The 25,701-nt window shown below is 44.3% G+C and overlaps 1 protein-coding gene and 1 long non-coding RNA gene across 2 annotated transcripts in view; both read left to right on the top strand.

The window, feature by feature from the left end:
- Positions 1-400: 400 nt before the first annotated feature.
- Positions 401-25,701, top strand: part of SRSF11 (serine and arginine rich splicing factor 11) — a 44,788-nt gene continuing 19,487 nt past the window's right edge. Inside the window, exons 1-2 of the mRNA XM_073593754.1 lie at positions 401-716; positions 10,823-10,956. Of these exons, the coding sequence (XP_073449855.1) occupies positions 595-716; positions 10,823-10,956 (256 nt within the window). The 5' untranslated portion in view covers positions 401-594. The remainder of the gene's footprint in view (positions 717-10,822; positions 10,957-25,701) is intronic.
- LOC141103776 (uncharacterized) lies at positions 10,970-25,319 on the top strand. Its single transcript, XR_012235365.1, has 3 exons — positions 10,970-12,032; positions 20,581-20,644; positions 25,291-25,319. It is a non-coding gene; the product is annotated as an uncharacterized lncRNA (long non-coding RNA).

Here is a 25,701-nt window from a genome sequence, read left to right as displayed (position 1 = left end):
TGGTCAAAAGGGGGGGGGTGAAACCTTCCGGGGGGCAAGTGGTTAAATATATTTATTACTTCATGGTCCCAGTCTGAGGAAGGTTAGGTATGAAGGAAGGTGAGATTTACATTGAAGGAAGGTGAGATTTACATTGTAGTAGGCTCCACAGCCTCTATTGTCACCCTGTTATAGCTCCCACACATACTGTGGCGCCTTCACCGAGCAAACCTCTCTGAGAGAAAGGGAGGGGCGTGGCTGAGGCGTGGAGAAGTGTCCCTGAGGTAAAGAGGGCGCGGTCTGAGCGGGAAAGGAGACGACTGTGTGGAGGTGTGGCTTAGGCCGAGGCTGCCGTTGCGGGGGGAGTGGCCAATGCTCAGAGCGGAGGGCGGTCTCTCTTCCCCCCCAGTCTGAGGAGGCTGGGTGCTCAGTGCGCAGGCGCGATCGGTGCATTGTGGGAGTCCGCGGCCCAGTCAGGTTCTTGTCGTCGTTGGATGGCGGCGGTGTGCTGCTCGCTGTAGCCGGCCGCTGTCGCTCCCCATCCCCCCCTCCGCCGACCTGTACTAATCGTGTGTGTGTGTCCCTCTTGTTGTGTGTTAGAGCAGGAGAGGCGCCATGACTTCCAGCACAGACGTCATCCAGGTGACCAACGTGTCCCCCAGCGCCAGCTCCGAGCAGATGAAAACCCTCTTCGGCTTCCTGGGAAAGATCGAGGAGCTGCACCTTTTCCCGCCCGAGTAAGTGACCCGACGAGGATGTGAGGGGAGCCCGACATGGCGGAGCGGGCCTGGCCAAAAATGGCGCCCGGGAGGGGGCGGGGCGGGCGTGTGTGAGGCGTGAGGGGAGCCCTGAGGGACTAAAGAGATCTGCGTGTCCTCTACTATGGGGGCCCTAAGCTGCTCAAGTACTACAAGGCCCAGCGGGGCCCCTCCCATAAGCCTGCTGGGGCCCCACAGTTTCTTGGCAGCTACAGGGTCCACCAGCTGTTGGACCACGGGGCCCGGATGGGGCTTCTCAGTTGCTGGGGGCCCGGATGGGGTCCCTCAGCTGCTGGGGGCCCGGATGGGGTCCCTCAGCTGCTGGGGGCCCGGATGGGGTCCCTCAGCTGCTGGGGGCCCGGATGGGGCCCCTCAGCTGCTGGGGGGGCCCGGATGGGGCCCCTCAGCTGCTGGGGGTGCCAGGATGGGGCCCCTCAGCTGCTGGGGGTGCCAGGATGGGGCCCCTCAGCTGCTGGGGGTGCCAGGATGGGGCCCCTCAGCTGCTGGGGGTGCCAGGATGGGGCCCCTCAGCTGCTGGGGGTGCCAGGATGGGGCCCCTCAGCTGCTGGGGGTGCCAGGATGGGGCCCCTCAGCTGCTGGGGGTGCCAGGATGGGGCCCCTCAGCTGCTGGGGGTGCCAGGATGGGGCCCCTCAGCTGCTGGGGGTGCCAGGATGGGGCCCCTCAGCTGCTGGGGGTGCCAGGATGGGGCCCCTCAGCTGCTGGGGGTGCCAGGATGGGGCCCCTCAGCTGCTGAACCATGGCAGGGGCCTCCCGGCTTTTGGGGGCCCCCCTCTGCTACATGCCACAAAGGGGTTCCTAAGGGTCTACAAGACCCAGCAGAGCCCCCAGTAGCTAGGGGATCACAGGGACCAACGAGGCCCCTCTGCTAGGCCTGGCGGGTCCCTCCGTTTCTCTGGTACTGCAGGGCATCGTGGGGCCCCCATGCTTCTAAGGGACTACATTGCCCAGTGGGGTCTCTCCCTGCTGCGTGGCATAGCAGTGCCCCTCAGTTGCTGGAGGACTACAGGGTCTGGCGGGGCTCCTTATCTGCTCCATGACATTGCGGGGGCCCCTCAGCTGTTTGGGGGCTACAGGGCCCAGCACGGCCTCTCTGCTACATTGTACAATGAGGCCCCTAGCAGCCGAGGGACTACAAGGCGCTGTTGAGCCCCCTCTGCTATATGGCGCAGCGGGTCCCACCAGCTACTAAGGGCCCTATGGCCTGTTGGGTCCTGCAGCTAATCAGGAACTACAAGACCCAGCATGCCCCCCCCCTTTCTTGCTTTAAAGAGAGCCTGTCCCCAGTACAGTTGCAGGTTGTGATGTAGGTAATGAACAGACCCGGGGCCTCTCCTATGATGTGACCCAGTGGTGTCCCCTTTCCTGCCTTCTTCCTCCAGACATTCATGTTGTTGAGCATTTCTCTGGGTGCTGACTGTGCTGCCTCCCTCTCTGTAATGAATCCTCCAGGCATCAGATTATTTTCTATTTATGTTTTCAGGAAGTGAGGTCAGAGCAACAGTGGTGACAGGCTCTCTTTACCGTGGGCCGTGTGTTTTCTGAGGGTAATGAGGGTTTACTTATATGATTGGCCCAACAATCGCCCGCAACGCCGCTTCAGTACCGGGAGCTTTGTGTACGCTGGTTGGCTGCATTCTGATGCCTGGTGTGGTCGCTGGTGAAGTGTACCTGGTGCTGTGCATCTGCAAAATACAGGTTCTCTTTAGGGCTGTACACACTAGTTGCACAGAATGATGTTCAGTTTTCCTGTGTCTGAGTTGGGCTTTGGGGAGCAGTTCAAGGCACTAATTATCTTTTATGTCTTTTAATATTTTTCAGGTTTATTGTAAAGTGACATTCCATTAATTTCTGTGCACCAAAAACAATTGTTTTCTGTGTATCCCATCTGTCAGCACGTTTCTAATGCAGAAATACGCCGGTCTCCATACAAGTGTGAATGAATCCTTAAAGTATTACCAAAGGCAGTGTGTTTGTTTTTTTTTTTTTTGTTTTTTTGTTTTTTTTTTCCCCCATTGGATGGTTAGGGAGGGTTTTAACCCCAGTAATTTTTATTTTTTTGCCTGGTATCCCATTGGGAAGATTTCCCTTCCCTTGCTGTCCCTTAGCCAAAACAGGAAGTGGAGAGGAATCCCTGGTTGTCACCAGAACTAGTGTCCCCTTTGGAAGTTTACCCCTCTATTCATGTTCTGGTAACACAATTTGGGATTTTCTGTCATAACTTATTGTTAAGGTAGAAAAAAAAAGTATACATTTTGATCTATATTTGTCCAATTTAAAATTGCACTAAAGCGATAGTAAACTGAACTGCAAGGTAATATCAAAATGTGCTAGTATGCATCGCATACTAGCACATTATGAAATACTTTAGAATGAAGTCCTCCAGCGGCCTGCTGACAAGGTTTGCACCTTCACCCAATATTGTTTACGGTGTCTGGCTGCTTGAATGGCCGGGCTGCGATGAAGTCACGTGCGCAGGAGTCTCAGTGCCAGTGCGTGTTTTTCACAGGTACCCATCTCCCACTTCCGCTACGGGCCGTCTAGGTAGCCCCTCCCTCCATGCAATCTTCTTATGTCACATGTCCCAGAAGATTGCCCGGCCACTCGGGATGCGCAGCGTGACTTGTGCATGCGCACCCGGCTGTGGAGCCGCAAGCTGTCACACCCGGGTGCCCACAGTAATGATGCCGGCGCTGCGGGGAGGAGCAAGGGTTCGGGCGGCCGCATCGCTGGACCGTGGGACAAGTAAGTGTGTGTTTAAAAGTCAGCAGCTACACTTTTTGTAGCTGCTGACTTTTAATAAACAAAAAAACAGGTGGAATTTCTATTTAAGCATGCACACATTTTTTTTTTTCTAGTTTAGTCCATCTTTGCAGGTTTTGTCAAGTAACAATCTTAGACCTTATGCACACTGGATGTTTTTACAGATGTTTGTGGCTTCAGACCTTTTTTTCCTGCAGCCAGTCAATACCCCAGTATGTTATCCCCCCAGAACTAGTGGGTTTTAAGAGGAGTTTTTTTCAACTGTAAAAACGCTCTAACTCTGATAAAAGCTGAAAAACATGGCTATTCTGCGTTTATCAGCGTTTTTGAACCAGAAGCTTTTGTGGGAGTATAGTTTTGCTGCAAAAAATGCCGCAACACTCATTCTACAGCTAAGGCTATTGGAGTTTTTATAATATCCAGTGTGCATGAGGCCTTATACTGCAGGTGTGGCTTTGCTTGTCAACATTATATAATGATCCTGCAGGGCTGTGCAGATAAAACACTACATGGAAGGAATGTATTCTGTAACGCTTTTGGATACTATGTTTTTCTTTTAAATGTTTTTTTTGATTTTCAAGGATTAGAATCTGAGCTCATATTCGATTTCTGAGCAAAGCAAATCCTTAATCACAAATTTACATTTTAGGATTATGCATTTATTGTGGCATTATAGTTGATAAGTTAAAGTGCTTTTCTTAAATTGTCACAACTGCATCATTTAGTTTATATAGAGACTTTTTTTTTTTTTTACCCAGATCAGCATATGTCACTGTTTGCCACAGATAAGCTGCGGCAGCGAGAACATTGCAACCTTTTCTAGTAGTGAAATATCTTGTATGGGAGGATTAAGGTGTCACATGATTAGCTATTGGCAGTGTGCTGTAATATTATTATTATTTTTTTTGTAAGCAGGCCAGGTATTTGGGTCATCTAAGGGGGGGGGGGGGTGAGAGATTTGCTTCTACAATTGGACATTATGAATTGCCTAAATACACTTTTGGTGGTTAAACAATAGTGCAACTGTATGCATTTTTATAGATGTGTATTGATATACAAGGGAGGCTTTGGATCAGGCTTGTACAATTGAGTATCTGCTTTTTTTTTTTTTTTTTTTTTTTTTTCTTCTTCCATTCAGCTGGACAATGGTGGTTAGTGCTTTGTAATGCCGGATGGTTTTCATAGCAGTTAAAATTTGTCATAATCTATGCAGCTGTTGAACACCAAATTTTTGCTCCTTGCATTAAAGCGGAGTTCCACACAAAAATGGAACTTCCGCTTTTCGGAACCCTCCCCCCCCCCTCCGGTGTCACATTTGGCACCTTTCAGGGGGGAGGGGGGTGCAGATACCTGTCTAAGACAGGTATTTGCACCCACTTCCGGCATAGACTCCCATGGGAGTCTACGCCTCTTCCCGTCCCCACCGCGCTGTTTCCTGGGAAACACACAGCTCCCAGGAGAGAGCGGGGACCACTTGGGACGCGTGACTCGCGCATGCGCAGTATGGAACCGGGAAGTGAAGCCGCAACGCTTCACTTCCTGATTCCCTCACCTAGGATGGCGGCGGCAGCTGCCGAGAATCGAGCGGGTTCTCGGCGTCACCTGCTGACATCGCTGGACCCTGGGACAGGTAAGTGGCCATGTATTAAATGTCAGCAGCTGCAGTATTTGTAGCTGCTGGCTTTTAATATTTTTTTTTTTTTTTTTTTTTTTTTTTTTGGCGGTGTGGGTGGACCCCCGCTTTAATATTCATGAGCATGCAACCTATAAATTGATTTGACACCACTGCAAACTTAAGCTAAGCATGCCTGTGTTATTTCCAATAGATCGGCATCCATATCTCTGTGTAAGAAGAAAGTATGCTGTTATACCCTTGTGACTGTAGCTATGATGGCTGCTTTTAAAGGGATCTTTCAGTTGTGCCGTGCTAATTGCATTTGGTAATCAGGGTCAATAGGATTTTAAAGATTTACTGAACCCAGGAGCCTGCATTCACTATATCTGGTCTCCCACAGTACACAGAACTGCAATCGTTTTAGTAAATATAAACTGATAAATACATTTTCTCATCATCCGTACATAGCAGCCTTGTGACTTCTATCAGTCTCTGCTTGTAGAGTTTTCATTATCCCCTTAGGCCCCTTTCACACTGGGGCAGTTTGCAGGCGGTATTGCGCTAAAAATACCGCCTGCAAACCGCCCCTAAACAGTCTCCGCTGTTTGTTCAGTGTGAAAGCCCGAGGGCTTTCACACTGAAGCGGTGCGCTGGCAGGACGGTGAAAAAAGTCCTGCAAACCGCTTCTTTGGAGTGGTGAAGGAGCGGTGTATTCACCGCTCCTGCCCATTGAAATCAATGGGACAGCGCGGCTATACCGCGGCTATAGCCGCGCTGTACGAGGGATTTTAGCCCTTTTTCGTCCGCCAGCGGGGGTTAAAACCGCACCGCTAGCGGCCGAATACAGCTGCAAGAACGACGGTACAGCAGCGCTAAAAATAGCGCTGTTGTACCGCCGACGCCCCCCACCGCCCCAGTGTGAAAGGGGCCTTATCCTCTGTCTGGACAGTGCTGATTGGCCCTGTGCTGATAACATGCACCCTCCCAAGAAAAAACAAACTCTCTAGCAATACACACCAAACTGAACATGTGCAGAGTGACTCCTAATACTCTGTTCTATCACGAGATGGATTAGAGTCAGAGGAGGATCAGAAAGACAGGATCACGCAGCCTTTATACACAATGCGGAGGATTAACCCCTTAGGTACCCTAGTGAGTATAACAAGCATGCTTTACTGCATATACACACTGATTTTACTGTTGTGGGTTTAGTAACACTTTAAGTCATTTCAGCTAGGCAAAGGGGTTATATTAGGGCCCTTTCACGCGGGGGTGGTGTCGGCGGTAAAGCGCTGCTATTGTAAGCGGCGCTTTACAATCGGTATTTGGCCGCTAGCGGGGCGGTTTTACCCCCGCTAGCGGCCGAGAAAGGGTTAACCACTTGAGGTCCGGGCCATAGCCGAATGACGGCTACAGCGCGGACCTCAATCTCCGGGAGGACGTCATATGACGTCCTCCCCTATGCACGCGCACCGCGCGCACCCTGCAGGGTGCGCGCTGTGATCACCGAGTCACAGAGACTCGGATGATCACAGATCCGAGTAAGGGGCCGGTCCCGGCCCCTCACCATGTGATCAGCTGTCAGCCAATGACAGCTGGTCACACGATGTAAACAAAAGCTCGGTGATCGGTTTCGTTTTCTCCTCACGCTGACAGCGTGAGGAGGAAAAAAAAGCCGATCACCGGCTCATGTCAAAGGGACATCGGTCCCGAAGAGGAAGGAGGCACAGATGCCTCATCTGTGCCTCCAAGTGCCATCTGCCAGTGCCACCTATTAAAACCCACAAGTGCCACCTATTAAAACCCACAAGTGCCACCTATTAAAACCCACAAGTGCCACCTATTAAAACCCACAAGTGCCACCTATTAAAACCCACAAGTGCCACCTATTAAAACCCACAAGTGCCACCTATTAAAGCCCACAAGTGCCACCTATTAAAGCCCACAAGTGCCACCTATTAAAGCCCACAAGTGCCACCTATTAAAGCCCACAAGTGCCACCTATTAAAGCCCACAAGTGCCACCTATTAAAGCCCACAAGTGCCACCTATTAAAGCCCACAAGTGCCACCTATTAAAGCCCACAAGTGCCACCTATTAGTGCCACCTAGCAGTGCTGCCATCAATCAGTGCCCATAACCGCCACCCATCAGTGCCCATAACCGCCACCCATCAGTGCCCATCACTGCCACCTATCGGTGCCCATCAGTGCCGCCCCATCAGCGTACATCAACGAAGGAGAAAAATTAACTGTTTGCAAAAATTGATAACAAAATATAAAAAAAAATATTTTTTTTTTTCAAAAATTCTGTCTTAAAATTTTTTTAACAAAAAATAAAAACCGTAGAGGTGATCAAATACCATCAAAAGAAAGCTCTATTTGTGGGAAAAAAATGCTAAAAATTTCATTTGGGTACCGTGTTGTATGACCGCGCAATTGTCATTCAAAGTGCGACAGCGCTGAAAGCTGAAAATTGGTCTGGACAGGAGGGGGGTTTAAGTGCCCAGTAAGCAAGTGTAAAAATCACCGCAAACGCTTTGCCGGCGGTATAGCCGCGCTGTCCCATTGATTTCAATGGGCAAGAGTGGTGGAGGAGCGGTATACACTCCGCTCCTTCACCACTCCGAAGATGCTGCTAGCAGGACTTTTTTTTTTCCCCGTCCTGCTAGCGCACCTCTCCAGTGTGAAAACCCCGAGGACTTGCGGGTCAGTTTGCAGGTGCTATTATTAGCGCAATAGCGCCTGCAAACCGCCCCAGTGTGAAAGGACCCTTATGTACATGAATTTAAAGAGAACCTGGAGGTGGCTGGTGCTGCTTCTTCTGCAAATACTGGCTGTCATGTTTATCCTCCCTTTTTTCAATACATTGTTCCTTTTACCTGAAATGAGCATTTGAATGCCTGACTTTGCAAGTAGGCATACTTGTTCAGGTCAGTAAAGCAAGCCTTACTGAGCCAGGCAGCAAGCCTCTTCTGGAGGGGATTGGCAAAGGCTACCCCAGTATGTGTTTTGGGGAGTGGTTTATTTTAAAGTTGAACTCCAGGATATACAAACTTGTATACAAGAGGTTTGTGCAGTCTTCAGTTTTGGTGTGCTTTTTAATTTCTTCAAGTGTGAGACTTTACCTCTGTGCAGGAGCTTCCTGTAATAAAGACCGGTCACTGCTGCTCTCTGCTTGTGCAGGGTGACTGGTCTTGTCTCCGCCCCTTTCTGTAGTTTTCTACAGGCAGCCTGTGTTATGTTGGGCCTGCTGGGCCCCTCCCACAACTCTGCTCAGGCTATTTACAGCCTAGTGATGTCACAGCTACTTTTTTTTTTTTTTGTAAAGGCATTTGGTGCGCACACACAGTGAATTTATATCCCTTGTAGCTATTGAGAAATATGTTTTAGTGCTTTAAGCAGTTGGTCTTTGGATGCTGGTGATCAGTTAGGGCATAAAGTGAGAGCACTCTGTTTTTACTTGTCCCTGGAAAAAGCATAGGATGTGTAGCATTTATTTTTAGATCGGTACTACATTTTGTAGAGACGGCAGGGTTTTCAGAGCCATGTTGTTGGTAGGGGTGGCTTAAAATGCAATATGGAGTTGATTTACAATATGAGCAGAGACTGTTTACCTTGTGAATGCTAGTAAGCAGGGTATACAACCACCCAAAAATCAGCAGGAACAAGCTGACTTTCTATTCGTGTGTACTGCTGACTAACCATAAGCCGTTCCAACTGGCTTCTTTCAAATGGTCATGCTGAAATATCAGCATTTTCTGCCAATGTATTCTGATGGGTTAGTCCTCCCTCCCTGTCAGAATACAATAGCACAGCAGGGAGAAATCCCTGCTTCCATTTGTGTTGATAAAGGAATTTCTTCCTCCTTCCTCCCTTCCCCCCAGTGTTAACTCTGGTTAACACTGAATGTATATACCCTGCATAGGTTAGGTGAAGCTGTTTTCACTTCAACCAGCCTTTTGCTAGCAAGCTTTCCTTTTTCTTTTCTCTTTCCATTGCACGTGAATTGGGCATTCAATATGAACACAAGTTCAAGTTTTTTAATTAAACAGCCTCTGTTCTTTCAGTGGCTATTTGTGGCTCTGCACTTTAGTAATGAATTGTGTGTTTTGCTCTCTGAAGTGCTATTTATTAATGGCTCCCAAAATTGTCACGTTGTGATAAATTTCAATCTGTCCCATTTTAATGTGAATGGCTGACTGTGTGGTGTGTTTTTTTTTTTTTTGTTTTTTTTTTAAACGGGCTGTTTAAAACGCCACAATGCACGTCAGTACACACCGCTTCCTTTGCAGTATACAGCTTGGTGTTTTGAATGGAACCTTCGTAAACCATCTCCTGTGTATCTGGCTAATTTTTTATAATGCACTGGACATTTAGTAGACTCCATACTACTGTCATGAGAATGCTAACAAAGTTGTTTAAGGTCCATTACTCATTTATCCTGGGTTGAGGGGTGTATGTACTACAAATACCGTTTTGAAATGCTTTTTTGAGCTAAAGGTTTAATATAATTGCAACTGTTTTATTGTAAGGTATTGGCGTTCGCTGGCACACTTTGCAAACTGATGGGTTGGTGTCATCCAGCAGGGTAGTTCATGTTGAAGTGGAGCTCCATGCTCCTTCAGAAAAAATTAAGTCAGCAGCTACAAAAACTGTAGCTGCTGACTTTTTTCATTTTAGGACACTTACCTGTCCACGTATCCAGTGGTGTCTTCACCCGACCCGATTTTTCAATCGGCTCTCGGGTGCTGCCACCGCCATCTCTAAGGGAAACCGGTACCCTACTGCGCACTTTGAATCGTTTGGCGGGGGAAAAGTAAGGGGGCCGAACTTCTGGCTGACTTCGCCGCAGTGAACTCAGCCAGAAGTGGTACCTGTCAAAGGTGCCAAATGTGGTGGGGGTGGGCAGGCGAACAAGCAGAGCTTCCCGTTTTGGGTCGAGTTCTGCTTTTAGGCTAAGGTCACTTTTGTAACATGTTACAGATGGACCGGCCTCTGCAACCCATCCACCTTCCAACACAGTGGTGTTAGTTAATTGATTATTCCTGCCAGTGTAAAATTGCCTGCCCGTATGATGTACAGACAGCTTAAGCTGACAGTCTGCAGGAGACTTGCATGGCATCAGTTATCTGCTGGTTGAATGCTTTCCAGGCTCCTAAAAAAAAAAAAAAATATATAAATAAATAAAAAGAAAAGTAAATGCGCTTTTTTCACCTGCAAAAAATTTGCATTTATTTGTTTTAAAAGGTTAACTTGTTCTTTAAAAAACAAAACAAAAAAAAAACAGCGTTCATTGATAGTTTTATACCTGTGTGGACTGCAGTAACTTCTAACAGTCAGGGCTCACATCTGTTGCTGTAGTATGCTGTTTCCTTTAGCAGCAGTGCTGGTTCTGGGATAAATGCATCATTTTGCAGTATGGATAGAGGCATACTTTTATACCAGAACTTGCACCTCTTTCAGGAACTGGCGGCATCTCCCGTGACAGAAAACAGCTGTCCCATAAGCACCAATCTCGATAATAAATAACTTTAATTTCTTGTAGGGATATCAATAAACGGTGAGTACTGCAATCTTGAGTGGCTGCCTAAATCGTCCCAATACTGGTTTATATATTAGATCTCCCCCAGTGCTTCTGTTTATATTTTTCATGTGTTTCATCTGGATTTCTCCTTTTCCTTTTTTTAGTGAGTCTCCTTTGCCTGTAACATCTCGTGTCTGTTTTGTAAAGTTCCATGATCCAGAGTCTGCGGTGGTGGCCCAGCATCTGACTAACACCGTGTTCGTGGACCGAGCATTAATAGTGGTTCCTTACGCTGAAGGTTTGTACATTACTTGGGTTTTCACATCTTTTGAGGGAAGGTGGGATGGGGATGTCTGTTTCGGGTTCCATAAGTGCACAGTCTGCATGCTTGTCCTTTTTGTTTAAAGATCTCTGGTATACACTGATTCTTTTCTTCAAAAATATCCTGAGGCTGTTCTGCCAGTTCTTAGTCTTCCACCGCCTACATCCTGTTTTTCATATTTACTGTACTATATTTTTAGAGCGTGAGCAGTTTGCATAGCGCTTTATATAAAAGGGAGACAGTACAGTTACAATACAAGAGGAAGGTTTTATAGGGCCCTGCTCCTGGAGAGCTTACAATCTCATTACAGTTATTAGTTGCATCAATATGGAGTCTTACTGTTCCTTTTACAAGGACATAAAGCAGTGGTCTCCCTTGATGAAAAGTAATGACATTGCTTCGCTTTGTAGCATGGTCACCATTTTTTAATAAAAGCTATACTTCTAACTGGCACATTGGCTGATAGAATTTCAGGTATACCACAGATCAGTCTTGGTGTTCTGTAAGTCAGTAACTTGCAGAGGTGCTGAATGGGTGCAGGGTGTAAAATTTTCCTCTCTCCCTTTTTCTGAAGTTTGCATCCTTCAATACCTCACAGTATTTGCCGAATAATGAACTCTCTTCTCTGTTATTTGTGTGTGTGATTTTTGTAGTGGAGAAGGCATTTGCAAAGCCCTTCCTGATGGCAGAAAAAAAGTGGGTCCTCTTCTGCTTCAGGGGATGCTAGACATTAACTAGACGCCAGCAAGCACTCGTGTGTTGTACATGCTGTAACTACATGCTAACAATGTTTCTTTTTATTTTTTTTTCTCTTTTCTTTTTTTTAATGGCTGAATTTTCTGTATATCTAGTATTGTTAGTTTGTGAGGTTTTGTATCTGAAAACAATTGCGGGATAAATGACTTAAAGGATATATGGACAACTTCTCTAAACTGGCAACTCCTTCGAAAATGGAATTTTATCCTCTGGGTGGATCTGGACAAGGTTCAATTATTTATTCATTGCTGGCCAAGAGTGGTCTTCCCTCTCTCCTATGACTGTAACAGATTAAGGTGCGTTTATCAATAAATTCGTTTACTCTTCAGGATGCTGAACACAACAGTACAGTATCATGTGACTCCCTAATACTGGTAGACTCACTTTTAAAAAGAAACCCTCTCAGCAACTTAAATCTCAGGTAAAAGCAAAGAGTGTTTTTAGGTTCTTAGTGTCCCCCCCCCCTTTGCAAATATGCCTTTGAACCTGCTAGAAAATCTGACCACTCCAGGATAAGTCCATTCCCTAGCACAGCTCCCTCCTTGTAGTTTATAGCCCTATGCTCTTCTTTTGGGAGCATCTAATTGCTATATTTGCTGGCCCAGCTCCTCTGCCCCCTCACCTACCTACAAAACTTTTTTTATGAAGCAGCCAGGGGAGGTGCAAAGGGAAAAACTTTTAGCCTGTCCATGGAGTGACAGCTTTGAGTCTGCTGGGATACTGACATCACATCCAAGATGGTGGCACCCAGCTGCAGTCTCTGGTTTTGGGATATCTACACAAAAGGAGGCTTATACAAGTAAATGGCATGCATAAAATATGTTAGATGCAAATATAATCTGTCCAGAATATTGTTTTTGAAATGGATGGTCTGGCAACAAGGTTCCTTTAGTTTACTCTTCAGGATGCTGGACACAATGTTATGTGACCACTAATGTATCCTCTGTAAGGAAACAGTCCTACTGGTAGATCAGCTTTAAATCCCATCCTGTCACAGTTCTGCCAAGGGTAGGGATCGCTGCAGCAAGTTGCTGTGATGACCACGGTGTTATTTAAACACCTACACCCCCCCCCCCCCCCCCCACCTTCCATATCGGACGTCACCATTTTGTCTGGAGTTGTATTGCAAATACTCGACAGTAGCCTCCCATGTCACCAAAACAAGTCTTGTATTACAGCTTTGGTTAGACTATTGATGACTTTCTTATGTGGATAATAAAACAAAATACCTTTTTGAGTCTTACCCAGGGTCAGAGTTTCACAAACCAAACATGTTTTATGAATGATAGTCTTTTAAGCTGCTGTGTTCATAAAAAGAATTCCGTTGCAAAAGTAAGTTTCTCTTTAGTGGTTGGTGTTTTCAGCCAGCACAGTACAGCTGTTCACAAATGTCAGGTTTACTATTTCCTAGTAAGATCAGCATTCCTTTGGGTTCTCAAGACTTGAGTAACAGCACTTTGCTCTTGTCATAGAGCATAAGCTTGTCTCCGTCAGTCTTTATCAGTCATGAATGAGGTGCCCTATAATAGTCGGTGGGTTAATAATGTGTGCCTGTGGTTTTAATGGCCACATTGAGTTTGTTGCCATATTAAGAGGCTTCAAATTTATGAAAACATAAAATGTTTAACAATGACTTTCTGTATGTTTTTTTTTTTTTATATATCTCTATAGTCTCAAAAGTTTCTTACCCGTTGGATCCTGTCGGTAACCAGAGGTTCCTGTTGTTTAATACTACAGATACTTCTATAGAGGCATCAATTTATGTAACACAACTATTCAGTCACATCAATCCCTGCTCTTGAGCTTAGAATCTAAGGTCCTTTTCTCTTCTGCACACATTCTAGAGCCATTTTAGTCACGGACATATATTTAGCGTGTCAAAAGAAAAGCACGGACACCGAACATGCAAACTCAATGTAGACAGTGTCCTGGCTGGAACTGAGAACCTCATAGGTCCCCTAAGCCACTGTCATTAAACTAATTGGTGCAGCGGTTACTAATGCTCACACACTCTCCTCTGTGATACCTAGTGCATTAAATGTGATATTGTGCACTTTAAAGCCAAAATTCTCTGGTTGCAGCTTTGCCAACTGTCCATACATGCTCCCTTAGTTGCCAGTTGGGCCCTTGTTCAGTTATTCAACCCAACAGCCAACTAATTGAGTGCATGTGACAAGAGTGAAGATGCTGATTGCAAGGCAGTGGTTTAACCACTTCAGCCCCGGAAGAATTTACCCCCTTCCTGACCAGAGCGTTTTTAGCAATTCGGCACTGCGTCGCTTTAACTGACAATTGCGCGGTCGTGCGACGTGGCTCCCAAACAAAATTGACGTCCTTTTCCCCACAAATAGAGCTTTCTTTTGGTGGTATTTGATTGCCTCTGCGGTTAATTTTTTTTTTTTTTTGTGCTATAAATAAATAGCAACAATTTTGAAAAAACGCATTATTTTTTACTTTTTGCTATAATATCCCCAAAAAATATTTTAAAGGTGTTTGGTTTTTTTTTTTTTGTTTTTTTCCCTCAGTTTAGGCCGATACGTATTCTTCATATTTTTGGTATAAAAAAAAAAATCGCAGTAAGCATTTATTGCTTTGCGCAAAAGTTACAGCGTTTACAAAATAGGGGATAGTTTTATGGCATTTTTATTAATTTTTTTTTTTTTTTTATCGTGACTGCGACATTATCGTGGACACATCGGACATTTTTGACACATTTTTGGGACCATTGTCATTTATACAGCAATCAGTGCTATACAAATGCACTGATTCCTGTGTAAATGACACTGGCAGTGAAGGGGTTAAGTATGTCCTGGGGAGTGTTTCTAACTGTGTGGGGGGTGGGGGGGGGGGGTGGCATGCGTGTGACACATCACTGATCTCTGCTCCCGATCACAGGGAGCAGAGATCAGTGACACTGTCACTAGGCAGAACGGGGAGATGCTTGTTTACATTAGCATCTCCCCATTCACCCTCCGTGAGGCGATCGCGGGTATCCCCGCGGCAGTCGAGTCTGCGGGACCCGCAACCCGACTCACGGTGCTGGCGGCGCGCACGCAGTGGCACGGCGGCGAATTTAAAGGGACGTACGGATGCGCCCATTTGCCCAGCCGTGCCATTCTGCCGACGTACATCGGCGTGCGCAAGTCGGGAACCGGTTAAGCAAGGTCAGCCTGCAACAGGAAGTGCTTTTAAAAGAGAAGTATGGATTTGGGGTTTTTCCCCTATCATACTTGGGTGGCTGCAGTATTGGTCTGATGCTGCGTCTTTTCCCCGGCGCCCCTACACTGGGAATCGAGTGATCGAACATCGTCGATGGCTCGTTTCTCGCAGCTCCCTGAGCAGAGAGTTGCTGCCTGTCAATCGGCAGCTCTCTGCTCCTCCACGCTCACTGGAGCGCTAAGCTGTGGAGGGGTGGTGAGCGGCCGTCTCGGCCTCCCTGCAGCTGGCTGAGACTGGTATCAGTCCAGGCACCTGGCGGATCCAGACTTCCATTGTCGGGATGACACGGTGCCTGGACTGATTCCTGTGACGTTAGCAGAGAGCGGACTTCAGTCCGCGCTCTGCTAAAAACGTTTCACAGTGGTGCAAAACGTATTGCACTCCTGTGACCCATAGGAGAAGCACAGCCAAACAAGCTTAGGCTGGACTAATCCTTTTTATTAGCATGATCTTCAGGTAATAAAACTTTGCAAGAGGTCACCAAAAAGCAATTTCCTTTACGAAATCTGTATAGGCCTGATGGTAAAACGGTCTTAAACAGTTTTTGGGTTTACATACACTTTTAAATGGGCCTTATCAGCTAATTGTCTCAAACTCTTGATAGGACCAGTGGTTTTCTACATCAGAACCTCTGACTTTACATCTACTGGGGAAAACTGACACATAAGCTAAACCAGATAGTTGCAGATTAGTCTTGGTCAGGTTAGTGTGCAGGTGAACATTGTGGTATACGTATCAAGCCTCACAATTAGGTTTCAAGTATGAACTTTTGCTCTTGTACATTAAAACCCCTGCGTACTTAATAGCTTTTAGTGCATTTTATGCTTGTTTCAAAATTGCACAGACATTGAGCTGCAAAACTCAAGTAGGTTTACAAGCAATGATAACTAAAACTATTTTATACATAGTTAATGTGTGTCTTTTTTAATCTGGGGGGGGGGGGGGGGGTGACATATTAAATATATTTTATAGACCATATCTCTCTTCCATTTAAGCACATAAAATCTTAGGTTGTTTTCTCCCGAGCTATGATGTAGCCAGAATGTTTTTATTCAGTCTTAGCAGTGCAGTGACTTGGTTCTTTAGTGCCTCCTCGCTTCAAAAATAGACTTTCTATAAATATCCTGCTTTAGCTATATATCCCTGTCACATGCTAAGCAACACTTGATGGGACTTGTACGATTTCCTTCCTAATCCCTTTCATTACAGCTGTTGCCTCTGCCACCATCATACACACGTTATATGCATGTAACAAAGCAGTTTAAGAGGCATTAAAAAGGCACAGCTCACAGCTGAACGTTCTCCGTTTCAGAATACTTATCTGTAAAGAAAGTTAGGTGTACAAATTGTTTACTTGACACTCGTCACTTAAAAATCTGACATTTGTATCTTTCTCTTCCACACAATCTTAAGATCGCTACGTAAGGTCAAAGACTGATGCTGGCTCCTCAGAAAATCATAATAGCTTTGTTTTTAATAAAGCTGAACTCCAGGCAGCTAAATATCAAGATTAAATGCGTAATATAGGAGGTTTTACATGTCAAAGGATTTGTATTTATGTCCATATGGTCCTGAGACTTGCTATTTGCACAGCCCTGCCTGGCGGAGCAGAAGACCTAATTTTTCTTTGATGCAGCAAAGTAATTCTAACTGGTCTTGTACCTCCCCCATTCTGTGATTGGCTCTTGAAGGAGAAGCAGCAGATTAAACAACTCATCTGTCCCTTTGCTCTCTATCAGAATGCTTCTTGTTAGCACCTAAGCACTGCAGCGCAAATGATTGGCTCCTTGTAATGCTTCTTCTCTCCCAGTCTGAGTTTTGCTGTACAGTAGACTTGCAAGAGGCTGATGCCATTTAAAATTCAGGTACTTACACTGATTTTATTTTAAAAATAATGATGAATTCTGATCTCCTTTTAATTTTTGTTTTTTTGTTTTTTTTCATCTGCCTGAAGGTTAGCTTTAAACTAGTAGAATACATGAAGTAAACTTGTTTTCTGTTTTTATAAGGTAAAAGTCCTGCAGACACCACAAGTTGGTAATTTGGGGTTGATTTACTTAAACTGGAGAGTGCAAAATCTGGTGCAGCTCTGCAAAGAAACCAATCAGCTTCCAGGTTTTGTAAACTTAAAATGTTATTAAACCCAGGAGCCTGCATTCACTATATCTGGTCTCCCAGAGTACACAGCAATGCAATTATTTTAGTAACAATCTGCTAAATACCTTTTCTCATCAGCAGAATATAGCAATCTTCTTATGCCCTCTATCAGTGTCTGGTTAAAGCTTGTAGGAGTTTTCATTCCTCCTTTGATTATCCTATGAGGCTGCAGCACCCCTGACCCTCTGTCTGAACAGTTCTGATCACATGCACTCTCCCAAGAAAAAAATAAAACTCTACACACCAAACTGAGCATGTGCAGCTTGTCCCCAAAACTCTGTTCTATCAGGAGATAGTTTGGGGACTGTGTATAAAGGGGAGGATCAGAGACAGGATCAAACAGCCTTTTAACACAATGCGGAGGATTAACCCCTTGGGTTCCACAGTGAGTATAACGAGCATGCTTTACTGCATATACAGACTGATTTTACTGTTGTGGGTTTAGTAACACTTTTTATTGAACAAGCTGAATTTAGAAGCTGATTGTCTACCACGCAGAGCTGCACCACATTTTGCTCTCTCCAGTTTTAGTAAGTCAACCCCTTTGTGTGCCGGAAACCCACATCTGTGGTCATTTTGAAAACTAGTTTAATTTTTCTAGCAGGCTGTCTGAAAGTCCATGCGTGCTGCCACCCCCTGTGAAGTGAAAGCACCCTTGTATGTCCTTTTGAGGTTTTATTAGAAAAGTGGATGACACCTGGTAGGGCTTAGGCCTATAAACAGGGGGGGTAGAGCCTTGTAGATATAAGGTAAAGAGGCTGTGTGGTTTCTGCTCTTTGGCAGCACTGAAAAAGCTAAAAGGGTTTACTTTCATGGGAAGAAATATATTGGCAGGCATTTCAGTGCTGCTTTTGAAAATGCTATCTGCCTTCTTGTCATGATGATCCTCCAGCTTTATCTCATGACTGACTTAGCACTGAAGCTGAACTCTGGTCCGCTTACATAAAAGTAGCCCGCTTCTCCCATATTGAGGATCTAATGCTTGTTTAAGGCTGGGTTCACACCTATGCGGATTTCCCAGGATCCAATTCGCATAGCAAGATAATGTGACTGGCTCTCTATGGAGTCCGTTCACATATCTCTGGGGCGGTTGCGGAGCGCACTGCACAGAAACTCTGTGCGTCTTTGGCTCTGTTTCAGGGCTGAATTCAGGAAAAGATTCAGCCCTGATTCCTCCCTGTAACAGAACAAGGACGCACAGCATTCCTGTGCATGCCGTGGCCAGTTTAGATGTGAACCGAACCTCAGTCCAGCGGGATGTAATAGAGAAATAATTGCTTTATCCCTTTTCAGTTGGCGCTACTCTTTGATCCCACCAGTGGTTGCACTAGTTCCTGCATTGTAGGCAATCCCAATTAGAGGGGTGGCCTCCTGACTTGAAAAAGTGGCTTTGCGGGAGTGGTAGTCATACCATAACTGGTGAGGAGGAGAAAGTCTGGAGTATGGTAAGCAATTCTCTTTATTACATCCCCTCTAGACTGAATAAGAATTTGGATCTGGTCTTCCTTTTTGTAAGCTGACTGGAGTTAAACTTTTAATCTGTTCTAACCAGCTTAGTTGCATACTACTTGAGGATCACTGACTATTAGTAATAAAGATGGAGAAACGGTTTCAACTGCAAACAATGTGGAAAGGAAAGCATCGCCCATTGGAAGTGTGTGTTTGCTTTCACTTTTGCAGCTGGTGAAGTGTCAGCTATGATGCTGTAAGCAGTACATACTCTTCTATGGAGTGTCCTGGGTGGCAGGCATAAGTAGGAATGTATGTTGACATATTAGACTTGGTAAATGTCTGCCATTTTGTTCTGACAAAAGCTAAAATGAAATGGGCACTTTCCAGCAGTACTGTATTTGTAATAATGTATTTCAAGGTGATTTTTTTTATATTACCATTGTGAGATTTTTCCATACATTTCTAGGGCTGGACCACCCAAATTGGATATTTCACACCTGGATATTTACTGGCCAGTTGACTCCAGTGGACATTTCACCTTTGTAGTAAAATATACTATACAGTTGCATAACTCAACACTTGCTATAGTGCCCAGTTATGCACCTTCGTTGCATTTTCTATAATGGTGAATATTCAAGCTTTGTAATTGTGGACAATAATAGTGCCCACAAACTCCGCTTGCTGGTTTTTAACCAAAAATGAAATATTCTTCTTGGGTGAACTAACCCTTTAAAAGGCTGCGTCCACCTTTGTAATAAAACGTACTATGCAGTTATGGGGCTCTAGTGCTTTAAAAAAAAAACTATAGCTTACAACAGTGGGTTTTATTAGCTGGAAATTGCAAAATCAGGCTCACTTCTGCATAGAAACCAATCGGCTTCTAACCTCAGCTTCTTCAATTAAGCTTTGGCGATACGACCTGGAAGCTGATCGCCAAAGCTTAATTGAACAAACTGAGGTTAGAAGCTGATTGGTTTCTATGCAGAAGTGAGCCTGATTTTGCGCGCTCCAACTTTAGTAAATAAACCCCATTGCTCGATGAAATGTCCTAATACCTGTAGGCCAAGCTTGGTTATACCATAACCTGGCTAAAAAAAACTAGCCTCACTCTGCCCAGGATCTGGAATGCATAGCACATGGGCCATCCTCAGCATCACAAGCCCTTCTCCCTCTTCCTCTCCCTCTCACTCCACCCATCGTAGTAGCACTGAGCTAAGCCACTCTTGCAATGGGGAGAAAAGGCACATGCGCCTGATTGTGAACAAAGAAGATTGCCTGATTGCTCAAAAATTAGCATTGAGTCACAGCTCCTATGCTAGGACCAAGAGTTGATCTGTCAGAATGGTAGTTTTTTGACAGGCTTGTGGAAGCAGAGATTGGCCTACTGGTATGTCATGGAAACTAAGATGGATAAATATATATTATATTTTTATTACCAGTGTGGGGTTTTTTCATATGTTTCTAAGGCTCGTCCACGCAAATTAGACAACTCATACCTGGATATTTGCTGGCCAGTGGACAGTTCACCTTGTAATAAAATATACTATACAGTTGCATCAAGCGGCACTTGCTATAGTGCCCAGTGATGCACCTTCATTGCATTTTCTATAATAGTGACTATTTAAGCTAGATGGAGAGGAATGTGTTTATTTTTTAAATTTAAGCTAGACCATGTTTCTTACACTGCTGGAGCCACTTGACTGCATACTATTATTTATTTTCTAAAAAAAAGGTGAACGCTGCCTTTGAGGTCTTAACAACATTACAGAGAGCATTGGTGTGCAATTACCCATAGTGGCCAATCAGAAGGTGACTGTGAGCAGTTTAGCATAGGCAGAGTAAATAAAACTCCCTGATTAGATGCTATGGGTTACTGGACCTAAATGCTCTTTGCTCTCTGGCTTTTAAAATAAAGGTCTTTAGAAATGGGCTGGTTTTCAGGTGTATTGGTTAATGTTTGTTTCTTTTTTTTTTTGTCTGTTTCTTCTTTTCTTTCATTTCAACATATCCACGCAGTATTTCATGGTTCTAACAAAGCGGCAGTGTAAAAAATTAAACCATGACGCATGAAAAATACCTGGTGAGGGTCCTCATTGCTTTTTTTTTTTTTTTTTTATTATTATTTTTTTTTTTTTCATTTTACTTTATTTCAGTTAGTTTTCTTCTAAATTAATGTCACATTAAAAAAAAAAAAAAAAAAAGTTTTTAAATAAACCCAGACTGGTCTATCCAGTGCATGATTTATGGTAGATGCTGTCTTATTTTTAATTTTTAATTTTTTTTTTTTTTTTCCCTAAATATTGGCCAACTCTTGTCTCTGGACCAATGCATGACTGTCCCCTGAGATATACCATAGATATTTGTGATGTATGGTGAAATTGGCAAAGACTTGGGCCCCCTTTTTTCTCAGAACACAGCAATCTGCCTCATGCAGTGTAAATATATATAATTTGTTTAAGATCTGCAGCTCTCAGCGTAGGTGGAAGGAACCATGACCCTTATTTAACAGTGGTTTTTCTTTTTTTGTTGTTGTGTTTTACAGTTCTTTTCCCTGGTTCAGCCTGAACTATATACCAGGCCCTGCTGAAAATACCACTCAACCGTTTTCTTCTCCAGCTTGTCCAGTTTCTCTTAAGTGCCCTGTACATGTTGTATGTTTAATGCTCGCACGCACTTTGTTAATCCAAGACAAACGACTGGTATATGGAAATCTATAGTTGCATTTATTTAATTTTTTTTTTTTTCCCCCATTTCGTTGATTTTGCTCACGCTCTGATTTTGGGGGTGGATACAGGCAGTTGGAAGGGGGAGGGCAGAGGAATATTGCACATTGGCGTTGTACTGAATGTGCGGTCTTAAGTCATCACCAACATACAGTGAGGACCTGTTTTCGACTGCACCAATCAGTGCTGCAAACACGAGGTCATATCCCTTTACCAATTATTAAAGTGAACCTGTCACTTTGTATCAGACATGTGCAAAGGATGCAGTTTGAAAGGGTTATAAACTTTGCTTGTGGTTTTTAGGAAAGAAAAACAGACAAGTGGATTGCCATCAGACCATGATCTTCAGCATTTTCAACCATTGGATGCTGAGGTACACCTTGGGAGAAAGGCAAGGTCTGCTTAGGTAGTCCGCCCGCCGGAACAAACACTTGGTGAAAGTGAGGGGGGAGAATGAAAAACCACTTCCCTTACAGCCTGCCATCGAATCCATTTCCTGCTAGCGGGGATGATGTAATTGGACCACCTTCCATGATCCTGGGAAAGGTTAGCATCTAGATCCCCCAAGAATGCACTCCTGTACTGGGCAGGAACACATACTCAGATTTTCATATGCTGTCTTTACCAGGCAAGCATGCCTGAAGTCAGTTTTTTGTTTTTGCATTAACCAGGAGTTATGTTTTCTCACCCAAAAAAAAGTCCACCTCAACTATAATCTGCAGTCATGTGATCTTATCTGCCTCATGGCACTTCCTCAAAAATATGGTCTACGCCTCTAAAGCTGGCCATACATGGACCGAAACTCAACCAGTTCAGCAAGGAACTGGTGGAATTTCAATCCATGAATGGGCAGCCTGGTTGTACACAAGTCAGTCTGTCTAGTTTTTCCTGAATGATTACTGCCACCGGCTATAACCGGCAACACTAATCATGTTCTGCCAGCAGGAAGGTTCCCCACCGGCGGAACACAAATAGCTCTGCAGAATGGATTCCCCATCAACACTAACTGTTGATGGGGCAATCGAGGAATTTTCTTTCCTTTCAAGAAAATTGCACAATCTATTGCCTACCTAACATAGCCAAAGTTTTTCAACACACTCCATTCTAAAGCTTTTAGCTCTTTTGTACTTGTCCACATTTTGTCCAACTAGGAGTTTAAATTAGAAGATTTATTTGGTTTAAAAAGAGTTGCATACTTGCCACCTTCCCTCCTATTAAATGTAATTTGGGTATTTGTCTATATGGTTCATTGATATAAAAGTTGCAAAGATAACTTTTATAAATGGGAAATCTGTGACATTCATATTTCCCATTTGAGAAACAATCAAAAAATGAGTACAGTTTATGGTTGGGCATCTAAAGCTTGTGCCTAATTAAACCCCTTACCACAACTAGCATGCAACCAAAAGCCACTCTCATGTGCTCAAAATGGTATACACAGGGGTAGGAATTCTTCTTCAGTGCCAATGGTCTTGCTGCCCCCTCAAGACAATGCGTATCCTCGGGACTGTAAAACAACAAGAGAAGGGCGCAACGACCTAGCACATTACCCCAGTAATATTTTTTTTTGAGAATAAAAAGTTACACTCAAACACATGATAAATGTACACATATCATAGCAAGTGGGACCAATCTCTTTGAAGTCTGCTGTAGTCTTCCAATAGTGTGGGAAGACCAGGAGGCGTCTGTGGTGGCTGACGCGTTTCAGACCCTCGTCATCAGAGCCAAAGTAGTGAATGTCCAACACTTCATCTCAGTGCACATAGATGCACATGCCCAGCAATATGGATTCTACCCCTAGGTAATTAGGGGATGGGGTCAAGCTTGTATACATATTAAATATCTAGACTATATTAAAAATCCGTAATATAGGGATTAGCTGCCAGCTTATGTAACTTAAGCCGGTCCTGTTTACTCATATACTGCATTGTTCCTAATTCATATGAGTATTTTATTGGGTCCAGACTTAAAAAGCTGCAGGTTGACCAATCGGAGTCCATAGATTGTGGGTCCTATGACAAATGGTATGTGCTGTTTGGTAGTGCTGGGCACCCACAGACTTTGAATCTGCTCAATGGGCTGCTCAGGAGGGTTATAAGCTTCAGTCTCTACTGACAGATTTTGTTTGCTTTGTCTTCTAATGACCCTATTGCAGTTTTATTTTTACAAACCCCTACTTCTGGGCTGGACTGCATACTCTAGTCACATGATGCAAACGCACTTTTTTAATCTCTTGCGAAGATTAATTTTGCCACCTCCCCATGCTAAACGTTTTTGATGTCAGCAGCTGTCTTCACTTACTAGCGGGTTTTTCCTTCCGGAGTTCATGAGACTCAGCACATGGCCTGCTCAGAATCAGTGGCACATGAGTGTAACACAGGAGTGGGTGGTTTTCCCAACATAGCTTGGGGTCAGAGGCTGTAACTAGGAGGGATAGAAGATGTTGTCAGAGGATATAGTGAGCAAATGGTCGGTGCTATATGGGTAAGTATGCATTGGTCTTTGTTTAGAAGAGCATGTTCAAGTGGAAATTAGCCCTCCTGCCTGCTGAGGAAGATGCCATCTTGGCCTCTGTTTGGATCTGCCATGGTGTTGCACATGTGACCAGCAATGGTGCCAGTCATATTGAGCCTGAAATTTCTGTTGAGAGCCAACATAAGCACACTATCAACTACGACGGTTACGGATCACTGAAGGTAGCTTACACTAGACATGCACTGTTGGGCATAATGTAAATGAAAGCAGTAACAAAAACAATGGTACATTTAATTAAACACTTACTGCTGGACCTTTTAGGGTTGGGTTTCCTGATCATGTGATCGGGAGCCTGTTCTATCGGCACCTGATTGTAAACAGTGAGCTGGAAGCTGTCGGTGAAAGCGTCGTCGCAGTACTGGGCGTGCATAGTGGTCATGCTCCCAGCACAAAATTTGCGTCGCTGGCTGTACGCAAATGTATGGCAGCACAGCATTTAAAGCCCACTGCTGTACTGCCACATGTATGGGTACAGCCAACAGCAACAGGTTAAGAATTTAGTAAACCATATTGAAATTCTTTTGGAGAAACTGTTAAATTGGTGGGGTTAGTTCCACTTTAAAGCCAAACTCTGGCCTCAAGATTCTTTGGATGTGTGCACTGTAGAAAATTGGCACAAATGAATTGTGCCATGTGCAAAGGGTGCAGCGTTCTTCAAACGTTTTACCTTAATTCACCCCTTAAGTATAGCAAATGCTGAAACTGTTCCGGTTGGAGTACACTGATAATAGCAGGTCACTCAATGCCTCATTCATTGACGCAACCTTTTTACAGAATGCAAGGTGTTCTGTGAATGGAGGAGGTTCTTATGTTTGTTTAAAGTCTTCCCTCCTCGAATCACAGAATGCCTAGCACTCTGTGAAAAGAATGCAAGGTGTTTCTCGGTGAACAAGGCATCGAGCGAGTGATTTGGTCAAGGTACTCCGGCTTGAACTGTAAGGCTCAGGCGCTAGGGGTTCAGCACATTTATTTTTAAAGTGCACATGCCCAAATTTGGTTTTTGGCCAGGGTACAGCTTTATTGTAATGGGAACAGCAAGATCTGAGCTGAAGTAGACTTTAGGATAGACAAAAAGCATTCTATTTTGCAGAAATGTGTCTTCAGAATGACAGGTACACTTTTAATATTGGTACAGTCTTCAAAATGGCCTCCCTGCTGTATGTATGTGATGTATCTATTTTGACACAAATGCACCTTGCGTATGGATTAGGCATCCTTTCCATGCTTTCTCCCATAACCCTACCCAATCTTTATTATCGCTCTTCATCAGGTAAGCAAAGCGTTAGAAATCAAAGGGCTTAATTTTAAACCCCCCCGAACACCCTTGTACAACACATTACAAACTCACACACTCTTCTGTGGTAGGTATGATACAAGAGCTAGTAAATTGTTCCATATGATTACCTCCTAAACCGACCTTTTTTTTTTTTTTGTCTTGTGTATCTTGATTTCTCTGTGTGCTTTATAGTGAAGCAGCCGACACGAGTCGTTGTTCATATAACAGCTTTTGAAAAGTTGAGAGCACACCCCCCCTACGGAGAAAACCGACTGTGCTTGCTTACGTTTGGTTCATGAATTAAAAATCCCGTACAGGTGATGAAACCTCGGCAGTGTTAACACAAAGCAGCAGTAGTGTGTATTGTGCAGTCTCTTTTCTTACTCTAGAACTTTTTAACCATGTGTAGAAAGTCAAGAAAAAAGCCCAGTGTTTTATTTTTTTTTTATTTTTCTTTTCTTTTTTTTATTGTTTTCTTTTTCACTTTATCCGTAAAATGTAGATAGAGCTAGCATGAACATGACAGCCATAAATAAGTACAATCAGCAAGTTTGAGTGATGGATCAGTGAATTTCTGGGTGTTTTTTCAGTTTTTTTTCTTTT

The sequence above is a fragment of the Aquarana catesbeiana genome, linkage group LG07, assembly GCF_042186555.1.
Source record: "Aquarana catesbeiana isolate 2022-GZ linkage group LG07, ASM4218655v1, whole genome shotgun sequence".
NCBI classification, from domain to species: domain Eukaryota; kingdom Metazoa; phylum Chordata; class Amphibia; order Anura; family Ranidae; genus Aquarana; species Aquarana catesbeiana.
This window is presented reverse-complemented; position numbering and strand designations above follow the sequence as displayed.